Source organism: Passer domesticus, chromosome 21 (genome assembly GCF_036417665.1).
Source record: "Passer domesticus isolate bPasDom1 chromosome 21, bPasDom1.hap1, whole genome shotgun sequence".
Taxonomy (NCBI): domain Eukaryota; kingdom Metazoa; phylum Chordata; class Aves; order Passeriformes; family Passeridae; genus Passer; species Passer domesticus.
Genome location: NC_087494.1, coordinates 8226949 through 8247829, shown reverse-complemented (window position 1 = coordinate 8247829; position 20881 = coordinate 8226949). Strand labels below are relative to the sequence as shown.

At 48.6% G+C, this 20881-nt stretch overlaps 2 protein-coding genes and 1 long non-coding RNA gene across 3 annotated transcripts; 2 read left to right on the top strand and 1 right to left on the bottom strand.

Annotated features, from left to right (window-relative positions):
- Positions 1–2175: 2175 nt before the first annotated feature.
- LOC135284870 (uncharacterized) lies at positions 2176–4385 on the top strand. The gene is made up of 3 exons (XR_010349985.1): positions 2176–2318; positions 3544–3593; positions 3754–4385. It is a non-coding gene; the product is annotated as an uncharacterized LOC135284870 (long non-coding RNA).
- A 107-nt stretch (positions 4386–4492) lies between these two features.
- Positions 4493–7886, top strand: LOC135284815 (zinc finger protein 541-like). Its single transcript, XM_064396560.1, has 4 exons — positions 4493–5060; positions 5395–5483; positions 6012–6098; positions 7583–7886. Exons 1-4 carry the CDS (start codon positions 4997–4999, stop codon positions 7589–7591), a joined length of 249 nt encoding a protein of 82 aa, XP_064252630.1. The 5' UTR covers positions 4493–4996; the 3' UTR covers positions 7592–7886.
- Positions 7887–15503: 7617 nt separating this feature from the next.
- Positions 15504–20569, bottom strand: LOC135284736 (uncharacterized). Its single transcript, XM_064396408.1, has 6 exons — positions 19418–20569; positions 18836–18913; positions 18632–18724; positions 17855–17980; positions 17344–17494; positions 15504–17203 (listed from the first exon to the last, which is right to left on the bottom strand). Exons 1-6 carry the CDS (start codon positions 19506–19508, stop codon positions 16840–16842), a joined length of 903 nt encoding a protein of 300 aa, XP_064252478.1. The 5' UTR covers positions 19509–20569; the 3' UTR covers positions 15504–16839.
- Between the last annotated feature and the right edge of the window lie 312 nt (positions 20570–20881).

The following is a 20881-nucleotide window of genomic DNA, read 5'->3' as shown; positions in this document are numbered from 1 at the left end:
AGATCTCGGCGCCTGGCTTCATGGTGTGTATGAAGTTAACAATGGATGGTTTGTTTCCTGTCTTCCAGGGAGTTTGAAACCATCAAGGAGAGGAACAAGCATAGGAGAAGACATCACCCACGCAAGGATGCACAGCCTCTCCCCAAGAAGAAAAGGCCAAATTAGCCCTGCACTTGTCCAGGACTAGCAAGAGTTAGGCCTCAAGAGGATTAGAAAGAAATAAGATAGCTTTTTAAGATTTTAGGATTCTTTATTCGTCCATTAAATTTACGTGGTAGGAATTTCTCAATTAATTAGTTCAGATACATTAATAATATAAAAGATGTATTAGTACTATTAGATGATAAGTTGTGTTAAATTACTAGTAGATTAATAGTATGTTATTTATCATTACATGTAAGAGGTTACGTGTTCACTATGCTCCATCCTTTCTCATTTTGTCTTTGTTGAGACATGATCTGTCTTTATCATTAAACCAAAGTTTGTTCCATTTTGCCTTTTTGTCTGTATGAAATCCCTGAGGCAGTGTTCGTTACATTTCCTTGGTGTTGGAAACACGACATTTGCCCTGAGAGGGCAATGGGGGCACAGGAGTCCCCCCCAGGCCCAGCCCCTGGCTCAGCTGGCAGCACTTCCAGAGGCGTGTCCCCATTACTGCCAATGAAATCATGGTGGAGCTTCCTCCTTTGATTCCTGAACATCTCAGCTGGGAGTGGCTGGGGAGGCTTTGCTGAATTCAATGCATTGGATCTAAAGGAGTGCTCTTGTCTCACTGTACTTGCTGGGATAAAAGTAGTGGGTTGAGGCCTTTTTGTTGCCCAGCAACATAACTTTGTTTCGTTTTGGGGGACAGATGGACTTGAGCACCTTGGAGGACTTTTCTAACCTCTCTGATTCTAGAAAAGAAACATCCACATGCACCACAAAGACACCAGGAGTTCAGATTCAGTTTCTATTTAAAGGACCAGGCGCTGAGCCTCCAGTAATGTCCTCAGCTAAAGCAGAGCGGCTGTGAACCTGATCCTCTCACTTCTCACAGCTTTGGTATTTGCGCCAAAGAAGAATCCAAGTCACTCTTTTACCGAGCCCAGCAAATGGCTCTGCCTAGCAAGGCTTTGGCAGCAGGGGCTGTGGAGGATGGCAGGGGGCGAGGCAGGGGGGAATGGCCAGGCTGCTTCTGGGAAGCGACCAAAGCTTGCCCTTGCCTGCTGGAGCCAGTGCAGGTGGGATCTGGAGCCTACAAAGTATCTGCCTTGCAGTGGGCCTTGTTCCAGGTGTTTTCCCAGCTGGTGGCTGGCGTAGGTGTAACATGCAGGCTGGGAAGGAAGCAAGATTTGCTTTTGCTTAAACCTTAGGCAGGGAAGCAGTACAAGTGGCTGGGTTTTGCCATATCTGGCACCTAAGTAGTCAAACAAAGCTGAAGGTCATTAGTGTGGAAAAGAAATTCTCTTGGTGTTCCTTCCTTAGAGGAATGCCAGAGTAGTAGAGATGAACATTCTCCCTTCTTCAAGGGAGCTGGAAGAGAGACCTAGAAATTCTGCATGACCTGTTGACTACAGCAATGCTGGTGCACTGCCCCAGTGTGTGTGTCCGCATCAGCTGCCCTGAGAAACATCCCGTTTCTCCAAGTTTCAGGGATGGAGTGTTGAGGTGAGAGACCAGCTCAGCAGGCCAAAGGAGGGAAAACATCAAGTGACATTATTGGGCACCAGACAATTGAGAAAGGGGGCAGGATGAATGCCGCCACTTGGAGAGAAAGCTCTGCGCTTGGTTCTGCATGGAACGATTTGCAAGCTCCAGCTCCTCTCAGAGCCAGAGGAGAGGCAGCAGCAGGAGTCCTTGTGGTTCTGCAGTGCAGGAAATGTGGAATGGGCCCTTGGACAGTGCCAGCCTCCTCTGCCTGTTCAGCTGCAGGCACCTTACAGAGAAGCACAGAGGAGAGCCAGAGCTGTCCCTGCTCTGCTTTTCCCCGTCCAGAGGACTGAGGAGAAAAGCCTCAATGGGAGCTCCTCAGAGCAAACTCTCAGCAGAAGAAGTAGAAGGGGCAAAGGTGGCCTATCCCTGTTTCTGTCCCATGGCTCCCCTGGGGTTCTGCATGGAATGTTGGGCTGTGTCCGTAGCAACTGCCCTTGTCTGCTGCTCCTGCGGCCGTTGGTGGAACACTGGTGGAGCAGCTGGAGCAGCAGCTGCAGCATCTGCTCCTGGCTGTCCCTCAGTAGCCACCTTCTGCACTCAGCGCCACAGCTGGCCTCTGCAGCGACATCCTCATCTCCTCGTCTGCCGCCAGGCATCCCCACAGCACTTTGGCACTGTGCAAGGTAAGAAAATACCCGTGGGCCCCAAAGCACTCACAGAACAGCAGGAGGCTCAAGCTGGCTCTGCCACCAACCACCAGAGATATGGTGTGTGGTCACTTTCCCCAGACGAGGTTGCACATGAAAGCAGGGTGCAACTTCTCCAGGAATAATGCTGCCTCCAGGGGAAATACAGACCTTTCCATAGAGGATGTAGGGAGCTGTCACGGTGCACTTGTAGATTCTCGTCCACTGATCACCTGATTAGAAGTTCTTAGCACCCATTTACGTTGTGGTAACCCCAAAACCACTTGGTCATTCCGGGGGAGGTCAGGGGTTCAGTGTCCACTAATCCTGTTACACCCTCACTCTGGTCACACCTCCTGCAAAGCTTCAAAAACCAGAAGGATGGGACTTCTCCTCTGGGATGCCTGCCCATCAGAGCATGGAAGCAGTTTGCTGGGCTTGTCCTGCAGTACTGGCTTTCATCCTCCAAAATGATCTGGTTGCAGCAATTCTTATGTACTCACATACTTACATCACTTACAGACACTGGAACAATATTCTATTTTCATAGCTTTTTTGATTTTTTTCCACCTGCCTTGCATCTCTTTTCCAGAGAGATATTGCTATAGATTTGTCTGTGTTGTTCAATGTGTGTAGGGCTGGCTCTGCCTCACGGTCAGAGGCAGCTGTGAAATGTCCTCTTGAGTGGTGCTTCTCAGGAACACAATCACAGTATCACAGCATTTTCTGGGCTGGAAGGGACTCCCAAAGATCATGGAGCCCAGCACCTGGGTCTGCTCAGGACAGCCTTAAGAATCCCAGCCTGTGCCCAAGAGCAGTGTCCAAAGACTTTTGGAGCTCTCTCAGCCTTGGTGCTGGGAGCCCTTCCCTGGGGAGGCAGTTCCAGTGCCCAAGCCCCCTCTGGCTGAAGAACCTTTTCCTTCCATCCAACCCAAGCCTGCAGTAGTGCATCTTCCATGCATCCTCTTGGCTCTTCTCACTGGCCCCAAGACTCACGGCACTCTAGTGCCTGCCTTTCAGCTTTCCTTCTTCAGGAAGCTGCAGAATGCTAGAGGGACCTGCCTCAGAAATTCCAAGTGAAAAACACAGCAATGACACCTAATGGAGGGGAGCTGGGACAGAGGAGCTTGGGGTTTTCAGTGATGATGAGGATGAAAAGCAGGCTACCGACACATCTTGGCAGAATGAGTTTTATCTGGAGCGTTGTTTTGATCTCTTTCAGGTGGAAAGGAGAGGCACAATGAAAAGGAAAGCGAGAGCCCACACTGAGCCGTGAGTTTTGGCCTAGGGTTAAAGGACAGCAAACTTGAGGAATGGCGAGCAGGACAACTGCTCTTTCAGAGTCAGGGTGGGATTGGTCCAAGGCCGTGGCTGCACACCAGGTGTCTCTTGACCACTTGCCTTTCTTACGTCCTACTCCTTCTTCCTCTAGACACATCAATGTTGGCAGTGACTTTCAGGCCGAGCTCCCCGAGCTGCAGACCGGGCCGCCAAGTGAGGCTGAAGAGCCTGCAACCCTGGTCTGGAAGCCCTTGGAGGAAGACGACCCTGACCTGGATAAACCGGACAGTGGTAGCTGTCCTTCCACTCCTGAGATAGTCGGGCATGTAAAATGCTGGTTTTTGGGTAAAATGGCAGCTTTTGGCAGGCTCTGCTTCTCTCCTTGTCATGCCCATCTTCCCTTGTGGAAGTGGTAGGGGCAAGGAGAATGCTCTGCTTTTGCAGCAGAGCAGGAAAAAGAGCAACTGTGCTGCTCTCCAAATGGGTCAGGGGCATCTGCCACTGGAAGAGGGGAGATTGGCCCCCACTCCTTATGCCAAAAGCTGCTTGGAAGGGAGAGGCAGCACTAGGTGGGCCCTTGCTTCAGCTTCCCCTTGCTTTGCTCTCCTTTTCGTGCTCTCCAAGCTGCAGGCTTTAGCTCTTGTGCTTTCCTCCTGCCTTGTATGGCAAGCATTCCCCTTTGTTGGCTCAAGGCTGACTTTGGGTGGGTTTTTGTTGTGCTTGCAGTCAGAGAACTGTTGGACATGGCCAGCTCCCGTGGCCTCCCCGGGGCAGCAGCTCAGCTGGAGCTCGCCCTGCACTGCCTGCACCAGGCTCGCGGCAGCGTTCCGGTAGGAAGCGGCTGTTTGGGCGCGGGCAAGAGTGGGCAGGGAATTGATAAGGTCCGGGCAGCGGGACAGCCTTTCCTGGCTGCTCCTTGAAGAAGGGAGTTCACAAGCAGCAGAGCACTCGCTGCCTGCTGTGTCTCGTCCAGCTGCGGCAGGGCTGAGCCCAAATGGCTCCAGCAGGGACAAGATCTCTCCTGGAGGCAGCGCCGCAGGGTCCTGCAGCCTGCTGCCTTGAAAACCTCCTGGAGATCTGTGTTCTTTAAGACATTTTGAGGGGCAATTCCCAGAAGCCGCAGTCAGCTGAGGCAATTCAGGGTGCAGGAGGAGCAAAATCATGGAGTTGGAGAGGAAAATGCTACCCTTGGGAGCAGGAGCCAAGGGCTGGGCAGCAAAAATGAGGGACTGGGAGCAAAGCACAATCTTTGACCCATATGAGATCCAGTGGCCTGAATCCTCAGCTGAAGACGCAAAGCGGCTGCAGGGCAGCATGGGTGGGGTTTGGCTCCTTTTTTGTGTTGTGGGGCAGCTCAAGCCTTTTTCCTTTGCATCTTGCAGGAGGCTCTGGAGATGTTGCTCTCAGGGGGTCCTCCAACAGCTCAAGGCCATCCCTTGGCTGATTATCATTACGCAGGTAACCTAAGCCCAGCTTCTTCCTTCACTGACACATGCTGCCGTGCCCTTAATGGCTGTGTCAAGCATTTCTGCTTAAATTAGTTGTGCTTAAAACCAGCACACAATCTCGCCTTCTCTGGGGGCAGGGAAAGCACCAGCATCTACTCCTTCAGCTTGACTCGTTTTCCATGCTTTTTTCCCTGGGGAATGCCTGCTCTTGTCTTCATCACCTTCTGAGGGAGCAGACATGCACACACGTGAATGACGGCTGGCACCAGCTTGCTTTCGGCAGCCAGTGGGATCTGCTTCAAGTGGCTAGAGGGATCAATTCAGCTGCTGCTTTTTCTTGCCAGGCTCTGATAGATGGACACCTGAGGAGAAGGAGGCCTTCCAAAAGGCTTTCCACACCTACGGCAAGGATTTCCATCTCATCCAGAAGCAGGTAAAGCCACAGGACATTCCACACCTTGGCAGATCATCAGAAGGACAAGTTGACTATTGTGGTACCAAATACTGCACCTATGTCCCTCTTTTCTCAAGTACCAGAACTGTTAAAGTAGTCACAGAACAGGACATGGAAGGCCTGTGTGAAAATGGTGATCCTTCCTCTGCAGCCCTTCTCTCCAGGCTGTTTTGGAAGACAAAGCTCTGTTCTGTTAAACCTGTCTCCCAGGTGTGCTGCTGCTTCCACAACACCTTGTGCTGGGATAACTGCAGTGAACGGGGCAAAGAAGAACTCTGCTAGAGGGACTTGGTGTTGATCTGTGCATTACATGCGTTACCACGTAGCACAATACTCGGTTTATTACATTGCATAATGCCTCTCTGACTCCTGCATATTGATTTCATTTTACACCCTCCTCAATTTTCTCCGTGACTTTAATTCCTACTTTACTCTGTAATCTCATTGTTCTCCAATGCACCCTACAGGATGGCCATTTCAGACTCCTTCTTTTGCTTTTCACAACAGATCCCAAGTAAGACCGTGGCACAGTGTGTGGAGTATTACTACTGCTGGAAAAAAGAGCAGAAACTTGCCAGCAGCACTCTTGCTCAGGTGAGTGGGAAGAAAATCCAGACATGCCAGCAGGGTCAAGAAACGGGCAGAAGGGCACAAGCCCTGCTGGCAAGCCACGCCAGACGCCGCTTTGCCAAGCTCCCTTGGTCCCACGCACTGGGAGAGGCGCAGCAGGTGCTGCCCGGGGCTTTCTTGTGCTGCTACCCTAAAATACGGAATTCTGGAGCACAACTTTGACCCAACAAAGCAGCACCACCACCAAAATGGGCTTTGACTCTCTACAAATCAGTTTCTCAAGGGCTGGCACCCTCAGATTCCAATCAGACCTTTCATTCCCCACTGCTTGCTAACATCAGCCATCTGGGCTGCCTTCATGGAGATGCTGCCAAATTTTAGAGATCTTTTGTAGCACCCCAGTGTATCCCCAAGAAGGAGCTGCCGGTGCCATGGCACCTTTAATACTTTCCTTACCAGCAAAGAGCAATTTTCTTCACAGAGAGACACAGAGAGAGGGAGAGAGAGAGATCATTTTGGGTAGCTGAATATAGGTAATCATGTGTCTTCACTAGTTTGACTGAATGTCAAAGCCATGCCCTAGACATGTGGGGAGGAAAACCAGAGATAAATAGATGTTAGGCAGAGAGGTAGAAATAAGACATGTAGAACTAGAGATAGCCACGTGTTTATCCCACCCCCTTAGAGCTGTAGTGAAGGGGAGTATTTTCCTCCAACCTCCATGGCTGGCAGCCTGCCGCAGCCCACTGCCATATCCAGCCCTTTTCTCAGCTCTTCGGGGTTTGGAAGAATTTGCTTAGGCTGATAGATTTTTGGGGTGGATGCTGTGAATTCCAGCTTTCTGAGAGGAAGGAAGCACTGATAAGGATTCTTTGATTCCCAGACTGCGGGCAAACGGAAGAGGAGGAAAAGCCCTCCCAGGAAGGAGACTGGGGAGACAGGGAAAAGAAGCTGCAAGCGGGCTGGCAGCGCGGAGTGTCCCTGCTGCCAACCGCGCCAGTCGCCCCAGGCGGCAGGAGGCCCCTTTCCGTGCGGGCAGTGCCAACGGTGCGCAAGCTCCTCCTCCTTCTGCTCCCACCTGCCCCTTTGGCCTAAAGCACGCTGACCCTTTCCAAAGGCACCACAGGGCAAGCTGAGGCCACTTGCAGGATCGCCCCTGGCAGCCCTGCTCAAGCTTACAGCCCACTTGGAACCCAAACAGCTTCGTTCAAACCCAGCATTCCCAGTGAAACCTTGCCATGCCCCAACAAGACACAGTTCATAGAAGCAGGAACACATGCATCAAAGCTTGCTTTGATGCTGCTGATCCAATTAAACCTATGATGAAGCAAAAGGAGGAAGACATTTCAAAGAGTTGAAACCAGAAAGATGAGACTCATGGTGCTGATCACTTTACAAAGGTGTCACAGCCTGAAAAGATGGAAATTCATCCAAAAAGGGAGATCTCGGCGCTTGGCTTAATGGTGTGTATGAAGTTAACAATGGATGGTTTGTTTCCTGTCTTCCAGGGAGTTTGAAACAATCAAGGAGAGGAACAAGCACAGAAGAAGACATTGCCCACACAAGGATGCACAGCCTCTCCCCAAGAAGAAAAGGCCAAATTAGCCCTGCATTTGCCCCAGGCTAGCAAGAGTTAGGCGTCAAGAGGATAGATAGAAATAAGATTGTTTTTCAAGTTTTTAGGATTGTTTATTCTTCTATTAGTTTACATGATAGTAATCTCTCTGTTTATTAGCTAAGATATATAAGTATTATTCAAGATGTATCAGTAGTGTTAGATTTAGCAATAAATGTAACAGGTTTGGTGCTTCTATGCTTCAACTTTTCACATTTTGTCTTTGTTGAGACACAATCTGTTTTTATCATTAAACCAAAGTTTGCTCCATTTTGCCTTTCTGTCTCTATGAAATCCTCAAGGCAGTGTTCATTACATTTCCTTGGTGTTGCAGGCACGGCATTTGCCCTGAGAGGGCAATGGGGGCACAGGAGTCCCCCCCAGGCCCAGCCCCTGGCTCAGCTGGCAGCACTTTCAGAGGCGTGTCCCCATTACTGCCAATGAAATCATGGTGGAGCTTCCTCCTTTGATTCCTGAACATCTCAGCTGGGAGTGGCTGGGGAGGTTTTGCTGAATTCAATGCATTGGATCTAAAGGAGTGCTCTTGTCTCACTGTACTTGCTGGGATAAAAGTAGTGGGTTGAGGCCTGTGGTAATCGGTGGAAGAAATGCGGCACTCAGTATGAGTGATCAGCAAATCTCAAAACTTTATTGATAGGCACATACATTTATATTGGTGCTAATGAGGCCAAAACATATTGCAAAAGGCGAGCTCATTATTGGTTAGTTACTTATCAGCTAACTACGCCTACCTTAGCATTCTTGTGGCTACTATGTTGCAGCTGTCCACATATTTTCTTCATATTTCTAACTAACCATCCTCTCCCCCATCCTGATGTTGCACCAAGGGCACAGTGCCCTTGCCAGGTTTGGACACTGACTGCTGACTCCTATCCTCATCTCCTTCTTGCTTAACTAACGGTATTATATCAGTGTGACCTTTGTCAACTGGCTAGCTGTTCACAAAATCTTCCACACTTCCCCTGTTTTTCTGTTGCACAAGCATAGTCTGATTAGATGCAGCAAGTATCATTCTTTGAACCATGTTGTGTAAGCACATGCAAAAAACAAGGCAAAACTAACACTACTAACAAAGCTATAATGCCTACTATAATGATGACTCTAAGAATAGAGTGCAACCATGATCCCAAGCCTAAAGATTTGAGCCATTCATCAATACCGGAGCCCGATTCTACCTATAAGTTACCAGTTAACCTTCGCAACTCAGAGAGCTGGGAGTGGATGGACTGGGAATGATCAGAGAGGTTCATGCAATGCATGCCCTCAAATTCTTCACAACCATGGCCTTGTGCCAGTAAAAGGAAGTCAATTGCAGCTCTATTCTGAAGCGTTGCATGGCAAATAGAATCAACATCAAGCAAAAGGCTAGAAAGTGCCAAAGAAGTGGCATTAGTTTGTTTAGCAAGCCAGCATCGCAGCTTGTTTAAAATGGCATGGGCACCTGCTGCTGATACCCCTGGAGCCAAAAAGGATGCTGCCACTATGGCCCCTGGGGACCAAAATTTTACATCATCTTTGCAGTCAGCAGTAAACGCATGGGCCATTCTTTTAATTCTATGATAGCGGTGGCTCATATTTAAGATCATGGACGTATTGGGTGTGAGTAGAGACAACCGTCCAATTGTACATGGCCTCCCTCTCAGCATCGATGGGACACCAAGCCAAGCACAGTCCCCACATATTAAAAAGTAACCTGCTGGTAATTGAATAGGGTCATTTGATGAGATTGACACCCTCTTTGTGGTATAATTGCACCAGGTTGTTGCATTACGGTAAATGGCCATGCTAGAAGTTACAATAGTAGAATAGTTCTTGGCTGGCAGCTGACTTTTATGCTTAAACCTAAGGCATGCATCCGCCATCACTGAGCCTAATAGTTCCAATTCTTGGGGTTCCTGCAGTGCTATAGGAAAATGAGAAATCCATTGGTCCCAGTTATCTACACTGACCCTGGCGTCATTGGTTTTGCAGGTGGGTATTTTTGATGGGCATGGCCAGGGATCTGCCGGTAGTCCAACCAAACAGGTGGTAAATGGATTGCTGGGAGAAGATAATGACAAGCAAATAGCCTCCTGGTTAGTTAAATTTGCCATGGTGATCCAAATATTAGTCTTGGGCTGAGGTGGAGCCCATGCTTGATGGGTTCCCACTCCTTTGGCAATGTCTGGGCTGTCTATTAAGAGGGTAAAAATGAGTAAAACAGCAGCATAAGTCTGCCACATCACCCTGATTTTCCCGGGCGCTGTTTTGAACCATCCAGACATTTGGGAAATTAACAGGTTGCTCACAAACTGTTAAGAAAGTCTCTTCTCTCCTTTCCCCTTTTTCTTTCTCGAGCTGCCCAGACTTAATCTTTTTAGAGCCCTTAAACAACCATCCTACGCTTGGTTGGGATCTTGATCCCCCAGAATCGGACCTACTATATCTAACTGGGAGAGGAGAATACCCCGACCACACTTACACAGTAAGATACACATTTGAGATTGCTGTAAACGTGTTTGGCAAAGTGCTGTGTTTCCCACCTAAACCATGCGAGAATTTTCTGTTCTGGGGACTCATACAACTGTAACCCTTGGCAGCCAGGTAACCCTGTAAAGGCCTGGAGTTCTACTTGCCAGGAATCCCACTGCCAATAAAATGCACAGCTTCTGCACCACAGCTCAGGTAACTGGGACTGAAGCACCCACTTAGTTTGCTGACAAGCCCCGCAAAAAGGCAATATCCATGCAGCACACTGAGTATTTTGACACTTAATACAAGCTAATCTCTTATGCCTTCTATGATAAAATGTATGAAGTGTCGGAATCAGGCTTAGTATACTGTCCAGAGATTGACACCGATCAATTGCTCGGTCAATGGCAAAGCTACAGTGTCCTTTCAGCTTGAGAAGTATCAGTCGAATGGTGATCAGCAGCTTTGCCTCCACTCGCCGACCGTCCTCTTCGCTCAGTTGTCTGGGGTCTGGTTCCATCTAACACGGCTGCTGGGGTCCATTTAGCAGCTACCCACAAGGATCCTGTAGGGGTAGAAACACAAAGATACCCGCGGCCCCAGTATAATACCTTAGCAGGACCTTGCCATTGTCCTGTCTTGGGATCTCTGTATTTTACCCATACGTCCTGCCTCACACTATCTTTCTCTGTTACATAATGATGAATTACAGCAGGAACTTTGCTTTCCCCAAAAACACACAGGTGTTTTAAGACAAATAGACACTTTAGCAATCTTTCTTGCGGCTCTCTAATATCTTTGTATTTACCTAGATATCTTTTCATGGTACCATTAGCTCTTTCTACGATCACTTGTCCTGTCGGGGAATTAGGGATGCCTGTCACGTGTTCTATCCCCCACATTTGCACAAATTGCTTTATTCTTTTGCTGCAGTAGGCAGGCCCATTGTCTGTCTTAATACGCCGTGGCACTCCCATTACTGCAAAGCAGCTACTGAGATGCCTCTCTACATGCTCTGCTTTCTCACCAGTCTGTGCTGCGGCCCATATAAAATGACTATAGGTGTCTATAGTAACATGCACAAACTTTATCCTTCCAAATTCAGCAACATGTGTGACATCCATTTGCCAGGTCTCATTTGTATTCAGCCCTCTGGGGTTAACTCCTAGACCTAACCCGCAGCCTCCATTATGATGACTACATATGGGACAGGCTTTGACTATTGCCCGTGCCTCTTCCATAGATATCTGAAATTCTCTATGGAGGCCTTTTGCATTTTGGTGAAACATGGAGTGTGCCCCTCTGGCCATAGTCTGCCTGGGAATTGGAGTCACATGTGTGATTGAGACTAGCTTATCTGCTCAGGAATTACCCTTTCCTAGACCAATATCCCACTTATGACTTCTGATATGAATGACAGAGAAAGGATACTTCCTCAGCTTAATTGCCCTCTGTAACTGTATAAACAGCTCATGTAACCTCCTGTTTTGAACCTCTTTTATAGAGGCATCTTCTATTCGCTCGCATACTCCAGCAATGTACAAAGAATCTGTCACTATATTGAGGGGCCCAGAAAAATGCATCATGGCCCAAACAACAGCCAATAACTCCATGGTTTGTAAAGTATCCAATTCGGAGGCCTGGAGAATCTGATGGTGCCATTGTCCCTTTTCCTGCCAGGTCACTGCAGCAATTCTGGATTTTCTTCCTGCATCTGTGTAGGCTGTTATGGCATCCGCCAGGGGTTTCTGTGACCTTTTTGGGCATTGAGTCCAACCCCATTGCCCTACCCAATTCAACGGTATATTGGGGATATCATCAGTGGCAATCACACTTCCGGCTCCTAACAGTGCCTCTTGTAATTCCATACTGTTTATCAGGTACCAGGTCAATGTATCTTTCTTCATTGGTACCCGTGTCTGAGCAGGCTCCTTTCCCATGATCTGTGGTGTCCATTCACGACCCTTCTTGATGAAATCAGCCAAAATTTCAATTTTTTGAAGGAGGGTTTTATGCTGTTGAAGTGGAGGAGATATCCATTCCAAGGCCCACGCCTCCCCCGTTTTTCTGTTTTGCTGAGTAAATGCACCTAGTAAGTATTTAGTTCCACACCAAACTGTCAGCTGTATAGGGAGGTTAAGGTCTCGTCTCCGGACACTGCCCTGTGTCACACAGTCCAATATCTGTCTGTCTTCTTTGCTTGTTGAATGGTCAACGTTTCTCTTGCTCTTGATAGAGTTTCACATTCTTCATTGAAATCCATCTGGACTTTGCACCTGTTAAAACACAAACAAATCCCACGTCCCCGCAGGACTGAAGAATTTTCACAAAATCCTAGAGGTGAAGAATGGGTCCTGGTTTCATTTTGCAATGTTACATAGAGAAATGTTAAGATAAGAGTAATTAGGAATAAATTCAGATAATACACACCATCAACAACACATACAAGATCAGAAAATTACCAAACACTACAACACTGAACTCTTATCCCAGAGTCTGCGACAGCTGATAAACCTTAAAATGACAGAGAATTGGAGAAATCATGTCCGGATTCATGGTTCTCCAAATCACCTCTGAAAATGGCTCAGCCATCATAGATGGTCAAATCGCCAAGTCAAAAGGACTTGAATACTATTTGATGCAGAAAACATCTGGGTCGATTGTCAGTCACTCTATCCAAATAGAGTTAGAACTTGGCCAGAGCCCGAACTCTAATTGGTGAGTATCACTTAACACATTTTTTAAACAGGACTTTTAAAAACAGCTGTTATAAACAAGAAACCTTAGGGTTACAAACCAATCAAACCAGCAAATAATTGAATCCTTCTGAAGTTTCTGTCAAGACAGAGATTTTCTAAACACAGCACACTTCTTGAATTCTCTGCTGGAGTATTTCTGTAATAATAATAAAAGAACCACAAAACTGGCAATTTGGATAAAAACCCTCAGAAACATCTAAATAGTTAGGAAATAAAAAGACAGGATCTTGAAGAGACAAGTGTCTTGCAGGTGATCACACAAAAAAAAAAAATAGAAAAACACATGAAAGCCGGCTGCAAACACCACAACAACACACCAACAACAACTCTCATCACAAAAATCTGAAAACTCCCTAACAAGAAGTGCTTGAAGGGGTTAAGACAACCTTCCCAAAGTATTCATCTAGTATTAACAACAATCACTATCTATCAGCATTACTTACAAAACCCGAAAATAACAAAGGTTATAAACTTAATATAAATAATTCTTAAAACTTTGAATCATTGGGGAATCGACTGATGACCCCACAAAAGGATCTGATTCACCTTTCCCAAATGCTTTGTCTTCCAAGACACCTTGAGTAATTAAATCTTTACTAATACTTTCATCTTTACACGACATTTTGTTTCCCAGGGAATAATTTTTTATAATAAAAGCAGTTCCCCTTTTTTTTTTTTTTAATTTTGTTTTGTTGTTTTTTTGTTGTTTTTTTTGGTTTTTTGATGAATCCAGGTGGCATTTTGTTACACTGAGATTTCTTACTGATGGCCAACAATCATTAACTGAAGGATAACAGGCTGGTAAAGCTGGACAGTTTGCATAGATATTTTAAAACAAAACTGAGAAAGATGACAGATAATTTCAAACACAAATAATTTCACTTAAAATAAGGACAGTACAAAAACAATTAGCACATTTACATCCATTTATCTAATGCCATCTCTTAATGAATAGAAGAGAGCAAAGACCATAAAGACCATAGTATACAGAAATATTACAGTTTAAATCTTCTCACATGTAGTCCAAACAGAAACTAGGAAGTTTATTTAGATTCTGTTCCCTTAAAAGGTTGTTCCTGCCTCAGGTAAGGGAAAGGCAATGAAGTCATCAAACTTTAAGCCATCAAACCCAAATACTCTACCACTTTTAAAAAAGCAAACACATTTACAAAAAAAAACCAAAACGGTAAACTAACTGTAAAGCCTGTGGAACAGTTGGGTGAAGTGCCCCGTATAACATCTGCTGCATTTTCTGTGGAGTTGCCCTTTTTTTTTTTTTTTTTTTTTATAAAAAGCTGGATAAAGCACTGTGTGAATTTTTGGAAGTTTTCCATCCCGATCTTGAAGAAAATTCCTGACCTGTTTTTTCTCAGACACTTGTTTGAATTGCTGCGATGGGCTGGCTGCTGTGGTTGCCAGGCAGCTGTGACAGGGCGGTGCCTTGAGGAATGTCTGCCCGTGCCCGTCTCCGCCTGCTTGGGCACAGCTTCAGCCTGGGCCACTTCGGGGGTGTGGAAAGGAACGCCCTCTCCCGGACCCGCGCAGCCCCGGTCTCCTTTGGGCTCCGCTCTGCCTGGATCTCCGCTCGGGCTGGTTCCCCCTGGCTCTGCGCCAACACCCACAGCCAGCGGGAGCATGTCCCACACCGCTGGTGCTTTTGTGCGCTTGCAAAAAGTGAAAAAGCCCTCCCAGCTCCAGCTTTCGGGTTTCGCGTTACTGGTGCGCGTCCGCCGCCGCTATCACTGGCACTGTGCTTGTCGCTGCCGTGTATTCGGCCCCCGCGTCTCGCCTTGTCTGGCCCGGCCCTGGCTGGCACTTCCCTCGCGATCTGTGCGCTTTCTCCACGGACAGCTGCCGTGCGAGTTTTTGTCACCGTGCGTGTCACTGGACCAGCGGTGCGCGTGCCCGCCGCCGGCACCGAGCATGCCACCACTGCCACACGCGTTCTCGCCGCCGCGTCTGCCCCGGGCTCTCCCGCGGCCCCTGTCGCACTCCTGGTCCCGAACTTATGCCACTCTGTTAATTCATGTACGGTATAAGGATTTTGAGAAACTCCTTGTGCGTACCCGTAAGCTAACAACTGTGGGAGCTCTTTCTGCAAGTCTATGTCCTTAACCTGATGCTTTTTAAAAAGCAAGTAAATAAATCATATGCTGCTTGCATTTCCATTTCCATTTCCATTTCCATTTCCATTTCCATTTCCATTTCCATTTCCATTTCCATTTCCATTTTTGAGAACGTTGACGTTTTTGCAACCCTTCAAGGTCTCGGCAGCACGTATTGGCCAGGCTCTTCTATAAGGTCACTCAGGGCGTGGCACCTTTCGCTTTTTCAGTGCTGTTTATTCCCTGTCCTTGCTGCTATAGGACCCAAACTCGTTCACTGATCCACCGTGGTTGCCGTTCCCGGTTTCACGTCCGGGGTCACCATTTCAGGTAATCGGCGGAAGAAATGCGGCACTCAATATGAGTGATCAGCAAATCTCAAAACTTTATTGATAGGCACATACATTTATATTGGTGCTAATGAGGCCAAAACATATTGCAAAAGGCGAGCTCATTATTGGTTAGTTACTTATCAGCTAACTACGCCTACCTTAGCATTCTTGTGGCTACTATGTTGCAGCTGTCCACATATTTTCTTCATATTTCTAACTAACCATCCTCTCCCCCATCCTGATGTTGCACCAAGGGCACAATGCCCTTGCCAGGTTTGGACACTGACTGCTGACTCCTATCCTCATCTCCTTCTTGCTTAATTAAGGGTATTATATCAGTGTGACCTTTGTCAACTAGCTAGCTGTTCACAAAATCCTCCACAAAAGTTCTCTGTTCTATTCCAGCTCTGGGCTTTTTTCCCATACTGCGTGCGACAAGACTGTAATTTTTATTATAATTATAGTCGCTGTTATCCATCTAATTTTTAAGAAGGCTCCTGTGATTGATAGGACATTCCTTCCTCTCTCACACAGCCCGGCTCCAGCTTTCTGCTCCTTGATGCTCCTCTCTTGAAGCTCTTCGGGGAGGGACTGCCACGACCTAAGTCACCACCTCAGGTCTCCTTGATGTGCTGACTGCTGGACAGCCATCCCTTGCAGAACATCTTTCCCTCTCTACCCAGACCTTCCTGATTCAGGGCAGCATCCCAAATGAGCTCCCAGAGAAGTTTCTGCATGTCACTGCTAGCCAGCGTGTCCCCGTGCTGGTGCAGGAAAGCTTTGTGAACGGCCACTGCTGGGAAAGCAGGCTGAGGTGGCACAAGCAGCTCCTGCACTGCAGTGCAAGTTTCTCAGAGCTCCTGTCACAGCCCCAGCCCTGCTCCCAGCTCTGTGCATTCTGCCCCAACAGAAACAGCCGCACCAGGCAAGAATTTACTGCTTTTGGAAAAATATTTATTTATCAAGATCAAGAAAACAATCATTGTCTGCTAATACCAAGTATCACTATCACTAAATGTACCACTATCACCAAAAAAAATCACCATCCTCCAATATTAACTATCACTATTGCTAATACAATCACTGTCCTCTAATATCAAATAATGCTATCATTAAAACAATCACTATCCTCTAATATTAACTATCACTATCATTAAAACAACCACCACCCTCTAATATCAAGTATCCCTATCACTATCACTAAAAGAATCACTACCACTATCACTATTTATGACTATCACTATCACTAATACAATCACCCTCCTCTAATATCAAGTAACGCTATCATTGAAACAATCACTATCCCCTAATATTAACTAACGCTATCATTAAAACCATCACTATCCTCTAATATTAACTATCACTATCATTAAAACAACCACCACCCTCTAATATCAAGTGTCCCTATCACTATCACTAAAAGAATCACTACCACTATCACTATTTATGGCTATCACTATCACTAATCATCTATCACTATCACTAATCATCATCCTCTAAGAGATAGTAGTCCTGCTGGTATTGGTAGGAGGGGCAAGAGGATGCTGTGGGCTGAGGTGACTCCAGGGAAATCCAGTGGTCCTGTGAAGAGGCATTGTCAGCCAGAGCACAGAAGGAGCAGGTGGGCAGAGGTGACGGGTCTGCGCTCATGTTCTTGTACAACTGGGCGAGCTCTGCTGCAAAGAGCTCAGGAAACAGGCGGCAGCTGTCCCTGAACCCGTTGCCTTGGACTCTCTCGCCGCTTCCCGCTCCTTCTCCTGACTCTGCTTCACCTCTAGGCTGACCACTGCTTTCCCAGGAAGAGTCACAGTCCTGTCCTGTTGCCTCTTTGTCCTCCTGGCTCCTCCTGTAGAAACAGATTTCCAAGAAGACTCCTCACAGATAGGAATTTGGAGCACAGTTTCCTCAGAGCCCTGCTAGGAGCAGCCTGGGCGCTCCTGCATGCTGCAAAGACTTCCTTGCCAATGGCAGCAATTAATAACTCACCTGTCTCTCCTCAGCAGCTGATGCATGACTAGATAGCCAGACACTGCCCCAAGCAGAAGCAAAGCTGAGGCTGCTACTGTCCCTACTAGGATGTAGTACTTGCTCGGGTCACAGTGTCCAGCAGTCTCGGCTTTTTGCCCACCGGATGACCCTGGCAGGAGAAGAGACAATGCAAGAGTCAGCGTTTGTGCTCTGCACTAGACATAACCCCACAGTGTGCTTCAGATGCCCAAGGACTGGCACTGCTAGTGGATCAGAACTGACATCTGATGTCTTCAGAGATGGCTTCCTCTGGCTCTGGTGTCTTAGCATCAGGGACCAAGAGGGATCCCATCAAGCTCTCATGCACAAGAGCCCAGTGTGTGCCAGGGAGCAGCACTGCCCCATCTACTCCTCCGGGCTGCAGGCCCGGGCTGCGTGCTGGGCACCTGCAATTCACCCATGGAGAGCACTGCAGGGATACAGCAGAAATGCTGCTCTTTGCCCAAGACAGCATCTAGCAAGCACTCACCTGAATATTCCTCAGGCTCAGCAAGTGTCCTGGTGTCCTCTATTGGTTCTCTTTTTTCATGTGAGCCTGGCACAATGTCACTTTCTTCCACAGCTAAGGTCTCCGGTACAGTCTCAGAATCTGTCTCTTCAGAAAAAAAAAACATTGCACACATTAAGCAGAAGCCACTGCCCCTCAGCACAAGCACGGTACCATGGCCTGGGCATTCCGGCAAGCGGCGCTGACGAGGCCGCTGTCCCCCCCAAGACAGGAGGAATCGACAGCTGGATTTTCTGCAGTGCAACAAGAAGTGCAGACCCAAACCAGCCAAGACTTAATCAACCAAATGACCCACAGAAGGAGTACCTTCAGGTTCCCCCTCACCCTTGGACTCCAGCTTCAACCCGTCCCTGAGCCTGAGCTTTGCAAGGGGCAGCCAAGGCTTGCTCTGATGTCATTGCTGCCTCCATGCTGTGCTGAGCATGTGGCAAACCCAAATTCAGCACTGGCCTTTGCCCAACATCTGGATGCCAATGTCTGCACAGAGCAGCCCTGGCCAGGAATGCTACAACTGCAGCAGCAGCTGGAGAAGCCCCTGGCAGTCATCTGGAAGCACAGCTGCGAGCAGAGGCTGTGCTGGACCATCTCTAGGGCTCCCTGCAGGAGCTGTGAAATGGAGTGGGCCTGCAGCAAGACTCTGACTGAGTGCTTCTGCCTGTCCAGGATACAGCACATGCCTACAGGAACCAAAAGCTCAGCTTGCCGGCTGCCAGGGTTAACAGAGTGGGATATACTAACCAGATGGGGCTTCATGCAAGGCTGCCAGGAGCTCCTCTGGAACATCCGGCAATCCTTCAGGGAACTCTTCAGGAACCTTGTCATTGTTCATCCCTATTGTTAGATTTACAAAAGCACGTTAACCCATGACGGTATTTTTCTCGTGAATAAAACAGGGAAAAGGGGCGCTCCTTTTTGTGAAGGCAGGACAGACTGACTACTCACGCTTGAGGTACCAGCTCGGAGTCAGCACGGTATCTGCCCCTCGCTCAGGGGCTGAAAGAGCACTCTCTGTGTCCACAACTACAACCAAACACCCACAAGAAGTTACCATCACGTGCACTGCCCTCATGGGCACACCTCAAGGCCTGGATGTGGGAGGCACTGATAGGGCACGCTCAGGCAGGTCTGCATCCTCACAGCTGCAGGGGGGTCTGGCTGCCCTTGGGACACTGAGCTGGCAGCTCCCACATGAAGGGAAAAGCCGTGGCGTGCCCACACAATCTGTGTGCGGGTCAGCCCTGGAGCCGGGCCAGAAGGCTGGACAACCAGAGCGGAGGGACGGACAGCCACTGCTGAGTGATGGAGAACTGGTGCTGAGCTTCCGGGCCTGACCCGACCCTCCCCACATCCTTGCTCCTTAGGAAGCTCTCTCCATGCTGCACCCTAAAGCAGCTGCAGCCCCTCACACCTCCCCTGGAGCCTCTGCCCCTCTGCCTGCCCCGTGCTGCCTTCCTGGCTCAGCCATCCCTGCTCCCGGCCCCGCTGCTGCCAGCCAGGGCTGTGTGCTGGCCCCTGCCTGCCTACCTGCTCCCTGCCCAGCTGCTGGAGCACTCTGGGCATTCTGGGCTGGCAGGGCCACGAGAAAGAGCAGCAGGAGGTAGCGGCTCAGGACCATGATCCCCCCTGCTAGCAACACTCTGCTGCTGCTGCTGCTGCTGCTGCTGCTGCAGTGTTGCCCAGAGCAAGCACTGAAGAGCACAGTGGGGCTCTGGAACGTGACATCAAACAGAGCTCTGTGACCTCATAACAAAGTGATGGCTGTGAAGGCCCCAATGTACGGCCACGTTGCCTGTGAATTCCTGCACCTCCCCTCTACTGAATTTCCTTATTCTGCACAGGAATGGAAGGAGCCAAATGGAGAAGGGCTGGAGTATTTTGGAGGCAGCATTGTGCATGGGAATGCAGAGGCACTCATGTCTTATTGCTCAGAAATTCCCTAGAAGAAGACCTGGATGAAGGCTGCTGTAAAAAGCCCAAATTCAAGAGTGTTTCTTTGGTAGTATTTTTGTCTGAAAGAATTGTGGCAAAAACCTGCTTTTCCCATGACTTCTGCTACAGTTTCATGACCTTTGATGGCAGCACTGCTTCCATCCTCCACTGTCACGCAAACATGGCTGTGCAGTGCTCACGCATCTTCCCCGTCAAACTGGTTTACTCCCTTTTCCACTTCCAATGCTACTTAAAGCTCTCTCAAGGAGCCCTGCTAACTCTGGAGCCAAGAGCCTTTTTCCCTTTGAGGCAGATGTAGCCCATGTGCCACCATCAGGCCTGCTGTCCTGTAGAGTAACCCACGGTCAAACTCCCACACTGTTGCTGGGAACACCAGGCTGCCAGCTATTCACCTCTAGAGCCTTCCTGGGTCTGGCTCACTGCACGTGGCGGAAGAAAATACCACATGCGGCCCAGATCCCTCAAGCAGTCATCCAGAGCCCCTGAGCTCCCTCTGCCTTGTCCTCGGACACCATCAGGCACCGCCACGGGACACACACAAATGTCTTGGTTGCTGCAGATATCTGGTAACACTGCTGGCCTTTTAGCTGAGCAGCTCTTCTGGCAAATAAATATGCATGACTTATGTGTGCCAGGCAACCTACGCTCAGGAGCTCTTGGACAGCCTTCTAGAGCACCTTTGGTACAGTTGTCCCTGAAGCACCACTTAAGCCCCAGGTGTTTCCAGCTGCAAGCAAAGAGGCACTGACAGATTTCCACCCCTCAGGTCTCTCTCTAAGGCTCGTAAGAGTCCTATGCAGCTGACAAGCTGCAGAAACTCGGCCCATGGCATCCTCTGGAATCAAGCACACATCACTGCCCACTGTGAAGGCCGCAGCCCATAATGAGCAGAGGGCCAGAGCAGGCTGGAGGATGTCTTGGTGACATCTCCTTCCTACGTAGGACCCAGGCAGGCTGCCCAGCTGCCTCGGCCTTGGGTCTGAGCGCCATCTCGGGCCCTCCATTCCTGCCCGAGGGGAAGCACCAATGAACACGGCC

Bases quoted from the DNA above. Each gene is read 5' to 3' on its own strand.
- LOC135284815 (XM_064396560.1), top strand. From the start codon at position 4,997: ATGTTGCTCTCAGGGGGTCCTCCAACAGCTCAAGGCCATCCCTTGGCT. The intron at 5,061-5,394 runs GTAACCTAAGCC...TTTTCTTGCCAG, and splicing joins GGCTGATTATCATTACGCAG to GCTCTGATAGATGGACACCT. The intron at 5,484-6,011 runs GTAAAGCCACAG...TTTTCACAACAG, and splicing joins TCCATCTCATCCAGAAGCAG to ATCCCAAGTAAGACCGTGGC.
- LOC135284736 (XM_064396408.1), bottom strand. From the start codon at position 19,508: ATGGTCCTGAGCCGCTACCTCCTGCTGCTCTTTCTCGTGGCCCTGCCA. The intron at 17,981-18,631 runs GTTAGTATATCC...TTTTTTCTGAAG, and splicing joins CTTGCATGAAGCCCCATCTG to AGACAGATTCTGAGACTGTA. The intron at 17,495-17,854 runs GTGAGTGCTTGC...TTCTCCTGCCAG, and splicing joins TGAGCCTGAGGAATATTCAG to GGTCATCCGGTGGGCAAAAA.